Raw genomic sequence first — 17,198 nt, 5'->3', positions numbered from 1 at the left:
AGGGCTCCCGTCCAATGCTACATTAATGTATATTGATTTTCCTGCCGTTGTCTCTTTGGATTTGTCCTTTCTGAATACTTTTTATTTACTTCAATTGGTCTTCGGAATATTAATAAGACACTCTTTTATTCCGTCCGGCTATTTTCGCCTTCAAAATTCATTTATTTTCTTCTCGCTGTCTATTTAATTTCAAACCAGTTAAGATGCGTAATTAGTATTTAAATCTTTCCTCCAATCCTCTCTTCCTCCCTCCCTCCTGTAGCGCTCTCCCTGTTTCTCTCTCTCTCTCTCTCTCTCTCTCTCTCTCGCTCTCTCTCTCTCTCTCTCTCTCTCTCTCTCTCTCTCTCTCTCTCCCTCTTCCGCACTCTATTTCTCACTCGCACAAATTCTACATGTCTCTGTCGCTACGGCAACCAATGCTTTTCCCCTCTTCCAGGCGCTAAGCCTCTCTCCCACTCCCTTCTTCAGTGGCATGAGGTAGGCATGTGAGTCCATATCTGTCTTGAGAGTGAGAATCTGCATGTTTTCAAGTGTGTGTAGATGTGTTGCCTGGAAGTCAGAGTGTGCCGTGAATCTGGATACAGATGTTGAGTTTTGTTTGATGGCTCGGGATGAGGCTTAACGTAGGGAACGCATCCACAGGTGTGTTCGCACTCGTTTGTGAGAGTGTTTCTCTGTTGATCTTGCGCTGCGGTGTGTGATCTGGTGGTTTGGTTCTTAATGACCTGTGTGTTTTTATTTGTGTTGCCTACAGCCATCTGTTTATGGTCTTTTAGTCAGTGTCAAGACTGAAACCTCTCCCTTCCAGCTCTCTTTCTCCTCTCTTTTTGTCATTCTCATTTCAGAGATGATCGGAGCAGCGAGGAGCCAGTGAACAGGCAGAAGCGATGGAGCGATGGTAAGCAGCGAACAGACTGTTTTGGTTGCACTGTGCTCTCAGATCTGACCAATTAGTTTCCTGCAGCCCGTTGGGTTGCATCAGCTTCTGCTTTATGTCTCTTTCCATCTGTGCACGGTTCACACCTCTCAGTTATGTGTTTTTTCCGATCTCTAGCCTTTCCTTTTCAATCCCTCCTTCCGTCTTTTCGTTGCTTTGTCTCTCCTTCCCCCTAGCTCCATCTCTCCCCACATTGGATTCCTTCCCCTTAGGAGCTTCCTGCTGGTCACTGTAATTTTTTGCACTGCCACCGGTGACACAGATGACAGAAAGTGGGAGGAGTTGGGCGAAATGCAGATGCCAGTCACAGCGCAGGCCAGCACCACTCAGCTCTGGGCGGTGGACTGGGGTCCCACGCAGCCCCTGGAGGACGAAACCCATCACGTCCTGTCCAGCCTGGAGACGGAGAGTCTGAGGGTGACCCCGTCCCAGGACTGGACGCATCATCGGAGTGCGGCCACCAATCAGACGCAGCGCCCAACTACTGGAGAGAGGGACACGATAGAGACAGAGGAGCCGGACACCAAGGAAGGTTGGTATCCGTGAAATTAGTTCTTTATCTGAGAGCTGCATTGCCAACAGGGATCTGGGCTCATGCTGGTTCCTCAAAGTAGCAAATCTGCGCTTGAGGAGAGCTTAGATTTCTCTCCCATTGTGCAGAAGGCAGGCATAAATCCAATCAATACAATTTTACCTGATTATGACACTCTGCCCACTCTTTTCGCCCCCACATACCTCTCCTGAAAACGGCGTCTTGATGCTTTCACTCAAACGTCTTTCTTCACGTTCTTCTACATCTCTATTTCTTTTTATTACTTTTTTTTATAGGGTTGTGGGACATTCGAAATTTAATGACTTGAAATTCTAGTGTAATTCTTGAATTTGAATTGAGGTAGCAAACAGAATTTACTTTTATGCATTTGGCCAATGTTTTTTTAAAAGCGATTTACAATGCATTGAGAGTATATTTTATATTAGTTTATGCACTGCCTGGAAGTTGAAACCATGCAATCACCACGCTTTACTCTTTGGGGAGTGTATTGTTAGCTGTAATTCAAATTAGAACTTAAGGAATAATATTCATACAACTGCTATTAGGTGTACTTTATGAGTTGATGACATCATACCCACAAGATTACCCTTTTAGATTAGATGATGTCAATATTTGATGCTTGAAATTCAATCAATAGACCTTATTCAGAGCAGCGCCGTGACGGGTATGAAAGCGAGGCTGTGAGGGTGTTTTCAATGGCATCCGCTGTACAAAGCTCCTAGATCACTTATAATTTTCCACAACTCATATTGCCTGGAGTTTTATTAAAAAAAAGATATTTTTGCTGTGTTTTGTCAGTAGAACAACCCAACCCAGAAAAACGCATTGGATAACAGTACAACTCACTGAAGAGATGTATGTCTATCCCTCACAGCCTCGCTTTCATTCCCGTTAAAAATCAAAGATGGCGCTGCTGTGAATAAGGTCTAAAGAATTTCCATAAATAGATTTTTGTATTTTATTTAATATTTCATTTATCTATGTATTTATACACATCATTTATATATAATTATACTATATTAAATATATTTATTTATTAAATGACATGTATAATGCATGTAATAATTAAATTGTATTTATTTATTTATTTTAAATGGACCATTATGGAAGAGAACTTTATTTTTTTCCATTTCCAAAATGAACATTTATCCCCAAGTCTCTAAAATGGCAGCAACGATATATATTTTTTCAAGGATATAACCAGATATTCAAGATTTTGTGGGACCAAATGTAAATGTTTAGGAATCGGTCACTAAAAATCCACATTTGTTGGCCACGACTCTGAACATTGGAGGGAACATGTCCCATTCCATGTCTATTTTGTAACCTATTTCTCTAGCTCATTGTGTAACTGTGTTGAATTTCTTTGCATTGAAATTCAGCAGTATAATTCAGCATCACATGGGTCCAATTCAATTGAAAACCACTCAAATTGAAAGGGAGCCAATTCTTCTGTAGTACTGCTCACTCCGTCTGATTATTCTTTTCCTGTGCCATTTCTTTCTTCAGTGGACCCACAGTTTTATGTGACGGTGACAATTTCATCTCTGCTGATTCTCACTGCGGTCATCATCTCTGCTAAACTCTGGTGAGACGTTTCAACACTCCTCTGCTTGCACGGTTCTGTCATACATCCCCTGAGACAGCTTGCTGCCCTGTGTGTGTGTGTGTGTGTGTGTGTGTGTGACTGACTGACTGAACAGTCAGTGTGTCATAATGGGTTCACACAACAGATTTCCACAAACTTTCAGTCAAGGGTTCTGCTGTTCAGTAAGACTTCCCTGCATGCAGAACTGTTAAAAATGTCATTTATGGATATTCTAACTCTGCAGACACTAACAGTGTGGACACCTTACAGTGTTTTATTGTGCTGGTTTAATTAGAAATGTAGCCGGGAGCGTTGGGGGACATCAGGCACAGGAATGCATTTGTACTTACTCGGACGGCAGCATTCAATCGCATAGGCGATCATTAAAATGATATAGAGAGCTGAGGAATGGCCCATATCATCCTGAGAGTAACTATAAACACGGGGTGACAGGTTATGAGTGTGATTTATTACTCCCTGCCTTAGTTTATGCTAGAATGTTCCCCTTGCTGAATTCAGTTCCATTGAAACGTGTCAAAAACTTCAGCCAACACACTCGCATGGCAATTCGTAACTATTTTACATTTTGGCAAATTGGTGGCTAATTTGTATGAATAAGTTTTCGTACGGTAGGCACAAAGTATACTTTCGTTTTTTGCGTACGCTAGGGTATGTCTATTGTGCAACAGCAGTAGTGTACATTTTGTCAAACAGCATTATACATGTATAGTCTACTTTTTTTTCTAACCGCACAACATTTTTTATTGCTTACTTATGGAGAGAAACAGTTCAGACATTGTACACTAGAGAACTTGTGTGTATGCATGTTTCAAATGTCTGTGAGTGCTATTGTACTTTGAAAGGCTGTGCGGTCCGCTACGTGATATAGGCCTATACAATGATAAAAAAAAATACAGTGATATCAGTTTGCAATATCAAGCAGCAATGGGCTGTTTTTGTACACCTAAAAGAACTGGAAACACCGGAAGTCTCGCAAATTCAAGTTAATGGCCGCACCAGCTCGTATATCAGAGCGAAACGGCTTCTCAAACAAGAAAGAATGTAGGGCAGGACTTGTCCATCCAAACTGCCCGCGAAGGGTCAAATGATTGGATTGTTTATGTCTGAGGCTGAGCATAGCCTATATTGATTTCATGGTGACTTTAAAAATAACAAGGTAATACTTTCCGCTTTAGGGGGTTGACCTTCGTGCTTACATTAAATAAAAAACAATTCTGTACGAATCGTACAAAGAATACGAAATCGCCACCTCGTAAAATTGTTACGTTTTCTTATCAGGTTGCTTCAGCCAATTCCATAGCCTACTTTCTTTACACTGCGGTAAAGCAATGGTGCGCCGTGCAGGTACTATAAATCAGACATTATGGGACTGTTTGAGAGCTTGTTTGTAAGATCGATAAAAACTCACACATATCGCGAACTCCCGATAGGTTATGTTAGCGTGAAGCCGCCACTCACGTAGAAGATCAGACTGAGCGAGCTGAGGGGGATTTTATTGCATGCACAAGCTACATCTCCGTAATTAATCTATGAATGCCGCACACTTGCCTTGAAAGACACCCTCGCGCTCGTTTAACAACCCCCAGCCCTCCACCCGTCATCCCATCAGAGCAGAGGTGGAGTGAACTCACTCCTGAGTCACTGCAGATAAGTGCGTGTCGGTGTGGGGTATTAATATTACATGGGACGTCACACAGAGTCTGCGACACTTTGTCTTCCTCATGGTTGCCGGACAAATATGATTTTAACTGAATATTTCAGCGTCTTTCTCTCTCTCTCACACTCATTCGCATACTTTAATTTCCCCTGCTCTGTTTTTTCGCTGAAGGCAGTCTATTAAATTAAGCCGTGAGTGAATGAACTTCCTGTCAGTATCACTGAAATGTTTGCCTTCTATTCCTTTATATTCTTAAATCCCTCTTTTCACGCCTTTTTCTCACTTTTTCCAGTGTTCTCGAATATTTCACTGGCTGTCGTCCTAATCTCTCTTTCTCTCTCACTCTCTCTCTCTCTCTCTCACACTCTCTCTCTCTTTCTCTCACTCTCTCTCTCTTTTTCTCATTCAGTTACGACCGCAGTCTCTCCCAGCGTCCTCCACCTCTCTCCCTCACCATCCCTCGTTCCATAGCTCAGGAGGACAGCAGGCAGACACTGCACAGCACTCCATCCTTCTCCGACAGAGAGAGGTAGTGTGCGTATACTGTAAGCCTGTGAGACAGCCAGGGTGCCAAGACTGGTTTAGGTACTTAGTGTGTGTGTGTGTGTGTGTGTGTGTGTGTGAAAGAGGAAAAGCCAGAGTTAGCAAGACTGGTAAGCCAGTCACTGACTGTCAAAGGGAACAACATAAATAAATAGTAAATGTTTCCAACAAAGAACACAAGTAGGGACTACACTAAATTTGACTGATTTGTTCATTTAAAATCATGTCATGGTGTCTGTGGATACTTATTAAAATGTCAAAGGCCTGGTTTCACAGACAGAGCTTAGATTAAGCCAAGTTCAATTAGGACATTTAAGGAGCTTTTATAAACATGTCTTAGAAAAAAAAAACATTACTGATGTGAATCTTGAGACAAAACAATGGCACTGACATATTTTAAGATATGTCAGCAAGTTGCTTTCAGTTAAAACAGCTCAAATATGAATTTTTGTTTATTTTAGGACTAAATTTTAGGACTCTAATTTTAGGACTAGCTTAAGCCTTGTCTGTGAAACTGAGGGTAAGTTTTCAAAAAGCATCCTAAATAGTACAGAAAGAGTCTCGTTAAGACAGACTAAAAGGATTATGATAAATGTGTACGTATATAGGCAAAATATTGTGTATTATGAACTATATTGTGACATAAAATAAATTATTAAGATTAAATTATATAAAAAAATAGTATTAGATTACAATTTTATTATTTCATGAACTCATTTAGTGAAAAAACTGTAAGTGGAAAATGTAAGTGGTCTATTTGAACTTTTACTGTAGTTTATGCATATTTTGTTGGGAACAAATAAACAAATATTTGTTTCATAAACTCCTTTGGTGAAAATCTGTAAGTGGAAAACTGGCCTAATTACTGTATTTTAGTTCCCACATATATTGTTAGATATAAATAAATAAATAACTCTTATTTATCAAATGTATTAAATCATTAATTATAAAGAAAGTGTTCAGTTAATTAAATTAGAATCTATTTTAATTGAAAAATGCATATACCCTGTATGCATATCATCACGGCTGATTGTGTGAAAATGAAGGTGTGTAAATAAGTGTGTTGTTTGATCAGAGGTAATGGCTTGCAATACAAAACAGCCAGTTAGGCATTGTTGTGGATGTTTTCTTCAATCGTTGTGAATATTTTAACAGGAGCGATGCAGAGAGAGAGAAACAGAGCGTGCCATCCATGAAATCAGACCCCTTCCTGCTGCTCTGTGCATTTCAGAATTAATCTCACACTCGATAATAGAGTGAGACCCTTATTAATTTAATTTGCCGTGTCTTTTTCATCTCTTTACCCCTCGCTACAGGATACCAGTGGTCAATCTTTGAAGAGCAGACTGTTCTGAGCATGATAATCAAATCCCGTGGGCATGACACAGACTTTGGTGTGAACACATGGGCAAACCATCCGAATGTACATAAAATGCAGATTGACACATGTGGATATGTGGATGTGTAGACACTCTGATGGAGACTGTGAGGTTTTGTGGTCCAATGGCTCTTCGTTTCTGGCTGTACCTCTTTCTTCCAGTGCCGTTTGTACAGTATTCTATTCATTAGCTCAACGCAGCCATTCACAAGGGCTCCGGGAATGCTATGTCCTCTACCATGAAAACAATCATTAGCTTCTGATCTTGGAATAAGCTGTGATGTATGTAGTCATTAATTTAGTAACCGGCGTGACATGCTTGCAGTGGCCTATCTCTCATGCATACGAAGGTTACAGCTGCCTACCGCTGCCTTTATCGCACTTTGTGTAGCATTTATTTGGGCTTAATGAATGACTGCAGTTATTTTGAAGAGTTAAATATAATTTACATCATCTGTTTATAGTGTTTTGTTTAATATGGCTCTGTGTCTCATGGCAACAGCGACGTCAGCTGATAAAAACAGATATCTGGAAACACCTCTGCAGTGTTATCTTATAATTTACTCTATCTGACGGACGTTTTCGTAATTCTGACTCAACATCTGTTGAGGTGTTCGTGAAACTTAAGTAATTCTATTCCGAGTGTGTTGTTATACTACTAAATCATGGCCATATATCTCTTCTCGGGGTGTTTGAGACCTTGATAGAGAGGAAATAAAAGAGTCTTTTTGGTTAGCAGAAGGCTAGCACACACCAAAATGACTGATGTGTTTGATATATTCGTGTTGAGTTTATGTAAAGCACAATTAAGGACATGTATGAAGACAAACTGAAAAACAAGCTTGGTGCTTCCATGGCATATTTAGTTTGAAAAGCAGTTAAAAAAACATGCCACACAAGTTTGTTTGATGTCTCGCTACGCTAACAACCCATGGCTAGCGAGGCAGCTTGGGGATTCTTATTTATATTTATGAAACGCAACTATCAGGAGGGTTTGGGTTTTCAGACGGTTGAAATCTTTTTAAATCTGTTCTGTAGTCTATGTGAATTGCTACTGATTTTACTTCTGGATTTTGACATATTTTATGTATGAATGAGGATATTGGCTTTCTGTTCCAGAAGGTAGCCAGACAAAATATTAAAGCTATGCGTGAATAGCCATCTGGCAAATGTTTAACATTATCCAATAGAGTGCATCAGTGTCCGCCCAGTTTTTCAGCTGCCTTGATTACCGAAGTATTTTTACCATTAATCTTTCCCATAGTGATTTGTCAGAGTTATAAGCCATGAACCAAACCAACCAGCTATAAGCTGAATTACAACATGACAAACTTTGAGTTGAAGCAAAACATTTGAAAACTGGACAAAAAGACCAATTGAACTGGCACAAGACTGCATTCTTAATAGCTTTAATGAGGGAAAGAACTACAATCCCATGAAGCATTGCCGATGACATAATTGAACTAAAAATGATGGAGATTGATTTAAAGATGTTGAATAATATATATTGAAACTATATTTGAAGTTCATTCATATATTATGCAAACAAATGTTTAAGTAATTTGAGAGCATAGGGAGACTGTCAATCGCAGTGTTTAATGTGAGTGGGCGGCCGCTGAATTATTCTTTTGGAGTGATTTGCTTGTTGCGACTGATTAGTGAAATTTTCTGTACAGCATCATGGGTAATGTAGCTTTTCACCATGCATTCAGATGTTCAACATGATTATTAAAAAAAAAGGTTTAAATAATGCGGACTGATGGCTTCAACCATCGATTAACAACCTCATAGCTTACATTAGGTCTTTCTAATGGTTTATAAGTTATCGTTAATAATCAGTTCCCCTATGGAGAAACTGAATGGTATTTTTACTTCTGGAACCCGACTGTAGCTCTCTGTAGCCTGTGCGTTTCAGAGGAAGAGCAAGTTTTTACTTTTTATTCAAGATTCAAAGACAAACGTTTTTTTTTAACGATACATATTGACTTTAAACCAGAAGAAATCCTTCTTTAAGCTGTATTTTTCAAGGAAATCATAATTATCCCCTCTCAAATAACCACGTAACTCATGAAAAACACAATGGCTAAAGGAAGAGAATAAGAAACTAATGTGCCATTATAGTTTATGGGCACAGCAGATTGAATTCTCAATTGTTCACATCATGCACAAGAAGCTACACTATGTGAGATATGTTTAGAGGTTTCACATCATTTATGTAGCACTGCCTTAAATATGTGGTTCATTGTACTGTGAAGTCAATAAAAAGCCATCTCTGGTGTTTTAAAACGTGTTTCTGTGGCATGGTTTTTGAAAGGACTTCCTATTTGACAGTGACTCATAGACTCACGCACAGCAAACAGTCAGGCCAAAGGGACACCGGGAGGATTCATTAGCCATTGCACAACAACAAAACACCAGGACACAAAAACACACGTTCACACATTCACCTCAGACGCACACACACTGTATGTAAACTGCAAGAGTTCACAGCTCCCATCTGCTCAGAGCTGAGAGACTGAGAAACAGTGAACCTCAGTCACGCTGACTGAAATTAACACCACTATTTATAGAGAGAAAAAAAGAGAAGATTTGTGCTTAAAAAAGGATCATAGATTTTGAGGTGGATGGATTTTTACAGACACAAAAGAGAGAGGAGGCAGGGGTTAATGTAAAAGTAGATCATCACTCTCCGCTTTTTATTGTTCTCCTCATTTCTGAGTGGCTACCACAAGTTAATCGCTACCATTACAGACCATTATGCAGAACAGAGAAAGAAACATTGCTTTAGTCAGCCTTTATAGCTGGATAAATGGCATTTCGTATAACACACTGGTGGGAAGAGTGTATGTGCTGAGAGAGAGAGAGAGAGAGGAAACCAGGATGTTATTTCAGGGCTCCGACATTAAAGTGTGGCTAATTAATGTCATGACCTCTTAACAGACATGCCCCCATTGAGACGAAACATTTAGCAGCACTTAACATTAGAGGAAAGGAAACATGAAAGCCAGAGACTACACAGGGTGACAGATGGATATCATTTATTCATTAGCTTCATCAATTTACATCCAGATTTAATAACGAACAAAAACAAATACGCAAAGGAAAAGGAGTATGACTCAAATTAAATGACATTTACAGCAAGCACGCATATGAACACGCACCCAGCGTTGTGTAAAAGTTGTATCTGTGTTAGACTAAGATGATGGTCTGTGACTGAGAAGTGGCCATCGGTTGGTTTATCCGTCTATACAAGCAAGCAGTCAACAATATGTGTGTCTGTGAGCGGGTTACTGAAGATTGAGATCAATTAGACTTTGACCAAATCTTTCCGCTCCCACGAAGCCTGAAACATACAAAAAGAAAGAATTGCTCAAGTGAGGATTTGTCATTATAATGATACTTTACGATTTTCCTTGTGGCTATAAATAGTGGTGAATATTAATTATCTGGCCCAATTTACATCCATTCTGAATGCTGAATGCTGAAAAAAAGGTACGTCTTAAAGTACACGTCTAAATTAATTATTTCGGCAATCAACATTATGCCACAATTGATCTTAACTTACATAAAACCCAAGACATTCTTTTACTCTATTTACCTCATATTTTAATAATCACATAATTATTATTGGAAAGTTAGCAGCAGCACACGGACAAGGAATAGTCCTGAAATGTTAATGACGATTCTCCACTGAGATGCCTTTAAAGCCGTGGACTCAGATTAATCTCTGTCAGACCGGCCCTGAATAAATTATACCTCTTCTTAAGTGACATTCTTTAGTGACAAAGAAAAAATAGTGGTGATCAAAAGCCCCCCCTCTCTTTCCAGAGCACATCCTGACATGAGATTTCTAAACCAGGACAGAGACAATTTTAAACTCATCGGGGCTTAATTAGGACTATAAGCCTGTGGGTGATTTCTTATACATCACACTTAACTAAAGGCAGGAAGCAGTGCATAAGCTCACTGAAACAGTGCACAAAAACATTCATAAATCATATGCTGTGTGCTTAAAAATGCCATTAGTAAATATGAACTCCTTGAGTGTTGATTTATGTGAGGTCAGTAGTTTTAACAGCAAAAAACTACACAGGGCTTCTTTAATATAAATCACTGTGATGTTTTATAGAGTTATGATACATTATAGAGTTATTTATAGAGACTAAGATCAATTGGAGGGAATTCTGAAGCACTAAACCCTAAAATACAATTAACTTACCCTTTGACCTTTGAACTCTTTTTCCCTGGTTGCCGTGGTTCCTGAGAGGAGGCAGGGTCTCTCGGCTCAGCCGGCTGGTCTGCATCCTGATTGGATGCTGCTCCAGCAGGGGCGGGGCCAGATGATGGGGAAGCAGAACTTGCCTTGAGGGTTTTCTGTAGGTTTGATACCTAATTAAAGAGGTGAGAAAAAAAACTGTCATTGAATCCTGGAGTTGTCAAATAATTAAAAATGAACTCTTTTAACATACAAGAAAAAGAAGCTGTTATATCATATGCAGATATATAAGGTATATCAGCTTACTACTGCAAATTGCACCACATATATCCTATACTGCCTAATATATAAGCATTATGCCACAATAAACACTTCAAACTATATTATGCTACATTATTACTACTGTAACCAATAAATATGGTTATTTTGCATATTTATCCAATGCTGTGTAAAAATGCATAAACTGATCGCATACTATATACTTCAGCGACAGTAAGAGTTTTTTAGTATTCTGAATTTAGACTTAATAAACTGTTAAATTTTACTTCTCAAACAGGTAAGCACATAAAACAGCCTTCATATACGAGTCGGTGAACTGATGCTTTTTTATCATTAATAAATATGAATTTGTTCAAAATACATTAAACATGGAAATCATACACACAATAACTTGAATACACCACTTCTAAGATGAACATGCTTTTGATTCCTGATATGACATTCATTTTGATATTTTTGGGGAAGCTTAAAGTAAAAAATGTCAGGGTGATGCAACTGTCCTGAAATCATAATAAAGAAAAAAGCCTCAAAAGAATGAATTTCAATGTTAGTAGTTTGGCATTATGTTTTATTATTTATATAAAGGTTATATATTTACATTATTATAATTTATATGCAGTTAAAATTGTAGTTATAAATTATAATTAATTATTAACTATAGTCTGCTAAGTCAAAGTAAAAAAAAAAAATAACTTGAAAAATATATTTTAAAACCTTCATGAAAACAATGATTAAATTTGTGCACTTACATGTATCCAAACTATAACGAAAATGTGTTTACTTTTTACAAAACACATGAAATTTTAGGGTCATTAAATTGAAACTTGAGATGATATTAAAAAAATTACAAAGCCACATGAAATCAACATTTCTAAGATCTTGGCAAATGTGTTTTAAACTAGATTCTTAAAAAAATCATCTTAAAGTTGTATCCAAAAATGATGTCTGGAGGGGATATTTGTTTTTAATGACTATATTGTCTTTTTTTTGATACTTTAAAAATGAGGAAAGTACAAAAAACTAAACTTGGTTAAGGTATTTATCTGACAAAATGATACGGCAATAAAGGCAAACTACAGCTACATGTTTTATTTTACTATGCCAAACAAATGCATAAAAACAATAAGCTCACAGAAAAAAGCAAAAATTGACAACAACATAATCAGTTATTCATATTTTGTTGATTTTCTCTTGTTTTTGCATGTGTGCATTATTTCTTTGATCGACAACCTGGCCAAAAATTATGTCCGCACAATTTGACATGTTTCATTGCTCTATCACAGATAAAACTGACTCCAAGAACAACTACGTAATATGATTACAAAATGTTTAACACATTTTAATACTATTTTGTGTATGTGAATTTTCCTAGGCCAGACATAACTTTTGGTCACTACTGTATATGTCACTAAGGGTGGGTGAAGATTCACACACAAACCTCTGTTTCCACTTGAACTTTGACCTTGAGCTGGCTTTCTCTGTACTGATTGGCTCTTGACACCTGCTCCTCAATGCCACACAGAACTGCTTCACAGCCTGCACACCTGAGCGAGACAGACAGAATATTTAACACCAACACGCAAGGCATTTTGCAACACCATCCATCGCACTCCATACTGACACAAACACAAATGAACACTTACCACTCCTGCAGTGTGTTGGCAATGTTGGGTAATTCGTTGGGGCCCAGGTCTCGACCTATACTGCAATCTACCTCGACCTGCTGGTTCCTCTGGTCCAGTTTCCCGTGGATAATGTCACTGTAAACAGCCTCGATCAGCAGGTCTTCCAGCTCACGCACATTCTTCAGCTCTAACTGCTGGAGCAGTAGTGAATACGGCAGACACTATCGAGAGAAAACAGCACAAAGAGGTTTGTTTGCTTCGTTTCTTATGAATAGTATGCTCTGGGGTAACTTTTAATTTGTCCTAGTAATATTATAGAGGCTTGAAAGGAGAACACTGGTTTCGTCAATCGTGCAAGCCAATAACACTAATAGCCCATACAGTTAACATCTGTGTGCCGTTCATAACAGAGCCTTATTAAAAACAGTGTTAATGTTATGTTGGGACAGTTTTTTCTTTCCTATTGTGACGTATCAAAGGCAACATTCAGACACACACCACATAAACTCAACAAACCACATAAAATCTGATCTTTTCAATTCCGATTTGTGCCAATCCATATGCGGCTCTAAATCCGATACGGGTCAGATGTTTTGCAATGCGACCTCAGTCTGAACAATTCATGCGACTTTTACGTCACTCTAGAGCAACATTCGTCACAATTCTGCGCTTATGGGAGTCACTTCAAAGATTTTACACACCTGAGATCATGAACAGTTGCGAAAGGTTGTCAGTGGAAGGATAGTGATGTGCCAGAAGTCAGAACTCGTAAGTATTACAATGACAGCTCTATATACAAGCAAAACATTGTTTCATAAATGTTTAAAACTCTAGTCTTTTTTCACATGCTCGTTTTTGTTTTTTTATATTGCCTGCATATAAATTCACTGACTTCTGCAGCAGATCACACAATAAATAAACGTGTAATCGCTTACTTTAATGTCCTCCTTGTTTATTTCCGTATGACGGTGTGCTGCGTGACGTCTTTATCGTCTTTTGCGGATGCGGGTCAGTCCAAGACCATGATCTGTTCACACTTGAATCTGATATTGGCCACATTTAAAACAACAATGTGAACAGCCATACAAAAAAGGATCTAAGGGTCGCAGTGTGAATGTAGACTAAGTGAAATGCCTTTCGAACTACAAAAACTGTAGGGCGGGACATGATTTTGTCTATCAGGAATTGAGTGGACAGTTGGAAGGTTGTGGTTTGCTATCGCTGTGATCTCATGTGAGTGACAGGTTGTCCCGTCCTCACATCACTAAACACGTCATCAGAGAAAAGATGTCGTTGAAAGAGGGAGGGAAGTTATTTTGAAGATTACAAAGGCACATTAATGTTTATAAAAATAATGATCTACACAGATAAATCACTTATAATTAATACTGCATAAATTGTCAATACTGATTTCATGGTTTGTTTAATAAATGAATCACTACCTTTAGATTGGAGGCCAGGCTGATGATTGACAGGTGACGGAGTTTGTTCTTCTGGGCGGGTGTGAGTTCAGGAAGCGAGGCTGCCCTCTCTAAATGGCAGACATACATTAAATTAACATACATTATAACCAAGCGTACAGCCAGGAGGGAAATAACTGATTACATTAAAGCCCTGGTAAAATCTGCAACAGAACATGGGCCAGAGACTCACGTTTTCATCTCACAGGAGTTAACTTATTTAGCAAGGCAAAGGGCAGCATATACAGTCTCATTCTGAGTCAGAGCAGGGAATAAACCCACTGCCTCAGGGGCCAATATCTGGTCAGATCATTTGTTGTCATGGTTACCTTTATAGTCGCAGTAGGTTCCATACGCAAAAAGATTGAGAAGCTGGTACACTGGAGCATGGGGACCCGTCTCCAGCTAGAGAGAGGGAAAGTGAAGTACAGACAAAGATTGATGTGACAAAGTGTTGAAGTATTTTGTGTTTGGCACTAGCAGATAAGCACTTCAGTTCAGCTCTGTAGGAAATAAATGGTAGTGCAGTGCATGGGAACTCTGGGATCTCTGAGCAATATGTGGCAGAGATTCTTGCATGACCTGTAATGCAATAATGATGACATCTGTTGACTTGCCAGTTTGTTATATTACAGCACTCCTAGCAAACATCAATATAAAAATATATATTATAACAAATATAAATATATTACCATTCAAATTTGTGGTGTCTTAATGTTTAAAAGGTTTGAAAGAAGTGAATGATTGTATTCAGCAATTAAATTGATTAAAAGTGACAGTAAAGATTCCTATATTAAAGATTAATCTTTCAAATAAATGCTGTTTTTTTTTTTTTTTTACTTTCCCTTCATCAAAGAATCCTGAAAAAAGGTATCATAGTTTCCACAAAAATATTAAGCAGCATAACTGTTTTCAACATTGATGATAATAATAATAAATGTTTCTTGAGCATCATATTAGAATGATTTCTGAAGGATCATGTGACACTGAAGACTGGAGTAATGATGCTAAAAAAATCAGCTTTGATCGCAGGAATAAATTGCATTTTAAAATACATTCAAATAGAAAACAGTTATACTAAATTGTAAAAAATATTTCATGATTTTACTGTAAAAAAAAAGATTCTATTCAAAACTCATACCAACCCCAAACATTTCAACAGTAGTGTATTAAATTATACGTATATTTAATATAAAGTAATATAAATATCTATATAAATGCATACTGACATGAAATATGTGTTCTGAATGGGGGAAAACTTGCAACCTGACTGTTTAGATTAAATGTGAATAAGATTACAAACCATACAAATTTTAATATGGATCAGTTTTAAATAATCAAATGCCCTGTGTGTTTTCAGGTGAACATGATTTTATCAAGTACAATGTGTTCCTGGATCAACATTCCAATCATCCAATCAGATTTGAGGGATGGGTTTACAATTAAAGTGAAGTTTAGGCTTACAACCAGGGTTAGGAGCTTTAACATCAGTGTTATTCACCTATCATTTCCCTCTGATTTTAGGGATAAGTTATGGATAGGGTTAGGTTTAGGAGTAGGGCTCTGGTTAGGAATGTGTTTTCGGACAGGAATGTTGTTCCTAGGATCAGGAACATGTCTAATTTGGCAAAATCATGGTGACCAAGGTTTTCAAGACCATAATACACTAATCTAATTTGAATTAGATATGCAAAAAGGATTTGCTTTTAGACAGCATGGCAGAACATCAAGAAAGAAAACACTTGAACAGAAGATTAATCACCATGACATTAAAGATGACACACAAGCGCTGCCATTTAAAATAATTATGTTAGACACAGAATTCATATAAAGTCATCATGTCTGACTGAAATAGTTTTTCAGCACACATATTCCTCACCTCACGGACGTTGGGCAGTTCTAGTATGTCTGAGAAAACATAGAGGCCTGGGGTTTCCAGTAGAGAGCTGATGGCCTGAGCCAGAGCTGGACCTGAGAGAGACAGCAGCTGATCCACCTCCATCTGACGGGACAGAGAGAGTTTAAACCCAGAGCCCTCCATCTCAAAGGATGAAGTAGTATTAAAAGCTAAAGAAAGTTTGCATTTCATAAATAAAGAGAACTGAGTTCAGACTTCTTAACTGCAATAGTTGTTCTTATTAAATCCGTACCAGCAAGCCTCAATAACTCATGTACAATAAACCTGTTTCATTGGGCTTGTTAAATGGCTGTTGATCCAAAGCAATATGCTTTCGACGACACTTTGATGCAGGGATTTAATAAGACAGGTGGCTCACGGTAAAATTAACTACATTATCAGGGTGAAGTTATGCATGATGCACTTTCATGATGATTAAAACAAGGCTGCCAAATGCACTAGGAGATTACAGCTCTGAGACAGCCAAAAAAAAACGATGCACTTGACATAATACGATTATTAAGGTGACCACAAATGATAATGAAAACAAAGCATGTACTATTGCAACATTTTTGGAAACAAGCATATTAGTGAACAAAAGTGTGACTAGTGTTCATCAACAAAGTCAATAGGTTTCAGCAAATGAAACCATTATCTAACAGTAGATACACTTTGTTAAATGGGGTCTAAACGCATTTTGTGTTGTTTAATACTCATAAACAGAATAAAGCAGTCAGCTCGTGCTCATGTTGAGCACCCGGTATGAAATACATCAACACAGCACCAGCTAGGCCTTGCCGTTGTTAAACTAATGTCGTACATAAGCACGCAGCGTTGGAAACTTTACCAAGCATGCTCAAATGTATAATATTAATGTGCGACCACATTTCGCATGCTGAAATGTGCCGACAAAGCGATATAGTTACCTTATTTTTAAAGACTGAGGTTGTTTGTGCCAACTGTGGTGTCACTGCTACTTCCGTTAGCAAGCGTGCTACGACATAAAAACGTGCCCTCTGATTGGCGGAGAGGCAGAAGGGAGGG

General features: G+C 38.2%; 2 protein-coding genes across 2 annotated transcripts; one reads left to right on the top strand and one right to left on the bottom strand.

Moving 5' to 3' along the window:
• The first annotated feature begins 406 nt into the window (after nt 1-406).
• Nucleotides 407-8,967, top strand: pianp (PILR alpha associated neural protein). Its single transcript, XM_079893805.1, has 6 exons — nt 407-477; nt 846-898; nt 1,200-1,469; nt 3,000-3,078; nt 5,166-5,285; nt 6,616-8,967. Exons 1-6 carry the CDS (start codon nt 473-475, stop codon nt 6,635-6,637), a joined length of 549 nt encoding a protein of 182 aa, XP_079749931.1. The 5' UTR covers nt 407-472; the 3' UTR covers nt 6,638-8,967.
• A 731-nt stretch (nt 8,968-9,698) lies between these two features.
• cops7a (COP9 constitutive photomorphogenic homolog subunit 7A) lies at nt 9,699-17,180 on the bottom strand. Its single transcript, XM_079893806.1, has 8 exons — nt 17,081-17,180; nt 16,137-16,259; nt 14,587-14,662; nt 14,240-14,328; nt 12,816-13,018; nt 12,611-12,716; nt 10,897-11,066; nt 9,699-10,020 (listed from the first exon to the last, which is right to left on the bottom strand). Exons 2-8 carry the CDS (start codon nt 16,257-16,259, stop codon nt 9,981-9,983), a joined length of 807 nt encoding a protein of 268 aa, XP_079749932.1. The 5' UTR covers nt 17,081-17,180; the 3' UTR covers nt 9,699-9,980.
• Between the last annotated feature and the right edge of the window lie 18 nt (nt 17,181-17,198).

The sequence above is a fragment of the Squalius cephalus genome, assembly GCF_949319135.1.
Source record: "Squalius cephalus genome assembly, chromosome: 15".
Taxonomy (NCBI): Eukaryota; Metazoa; Chordata; class Actinopteri; order Cypriniformes; family Leuciscidae; genus Squalius; species Squalius cephalus.
The sequence above is the reverse complement of the archived record's forward strand: the minus strand, read 5'-3'. Positions and strand labels throughout refer to the sequence as shown.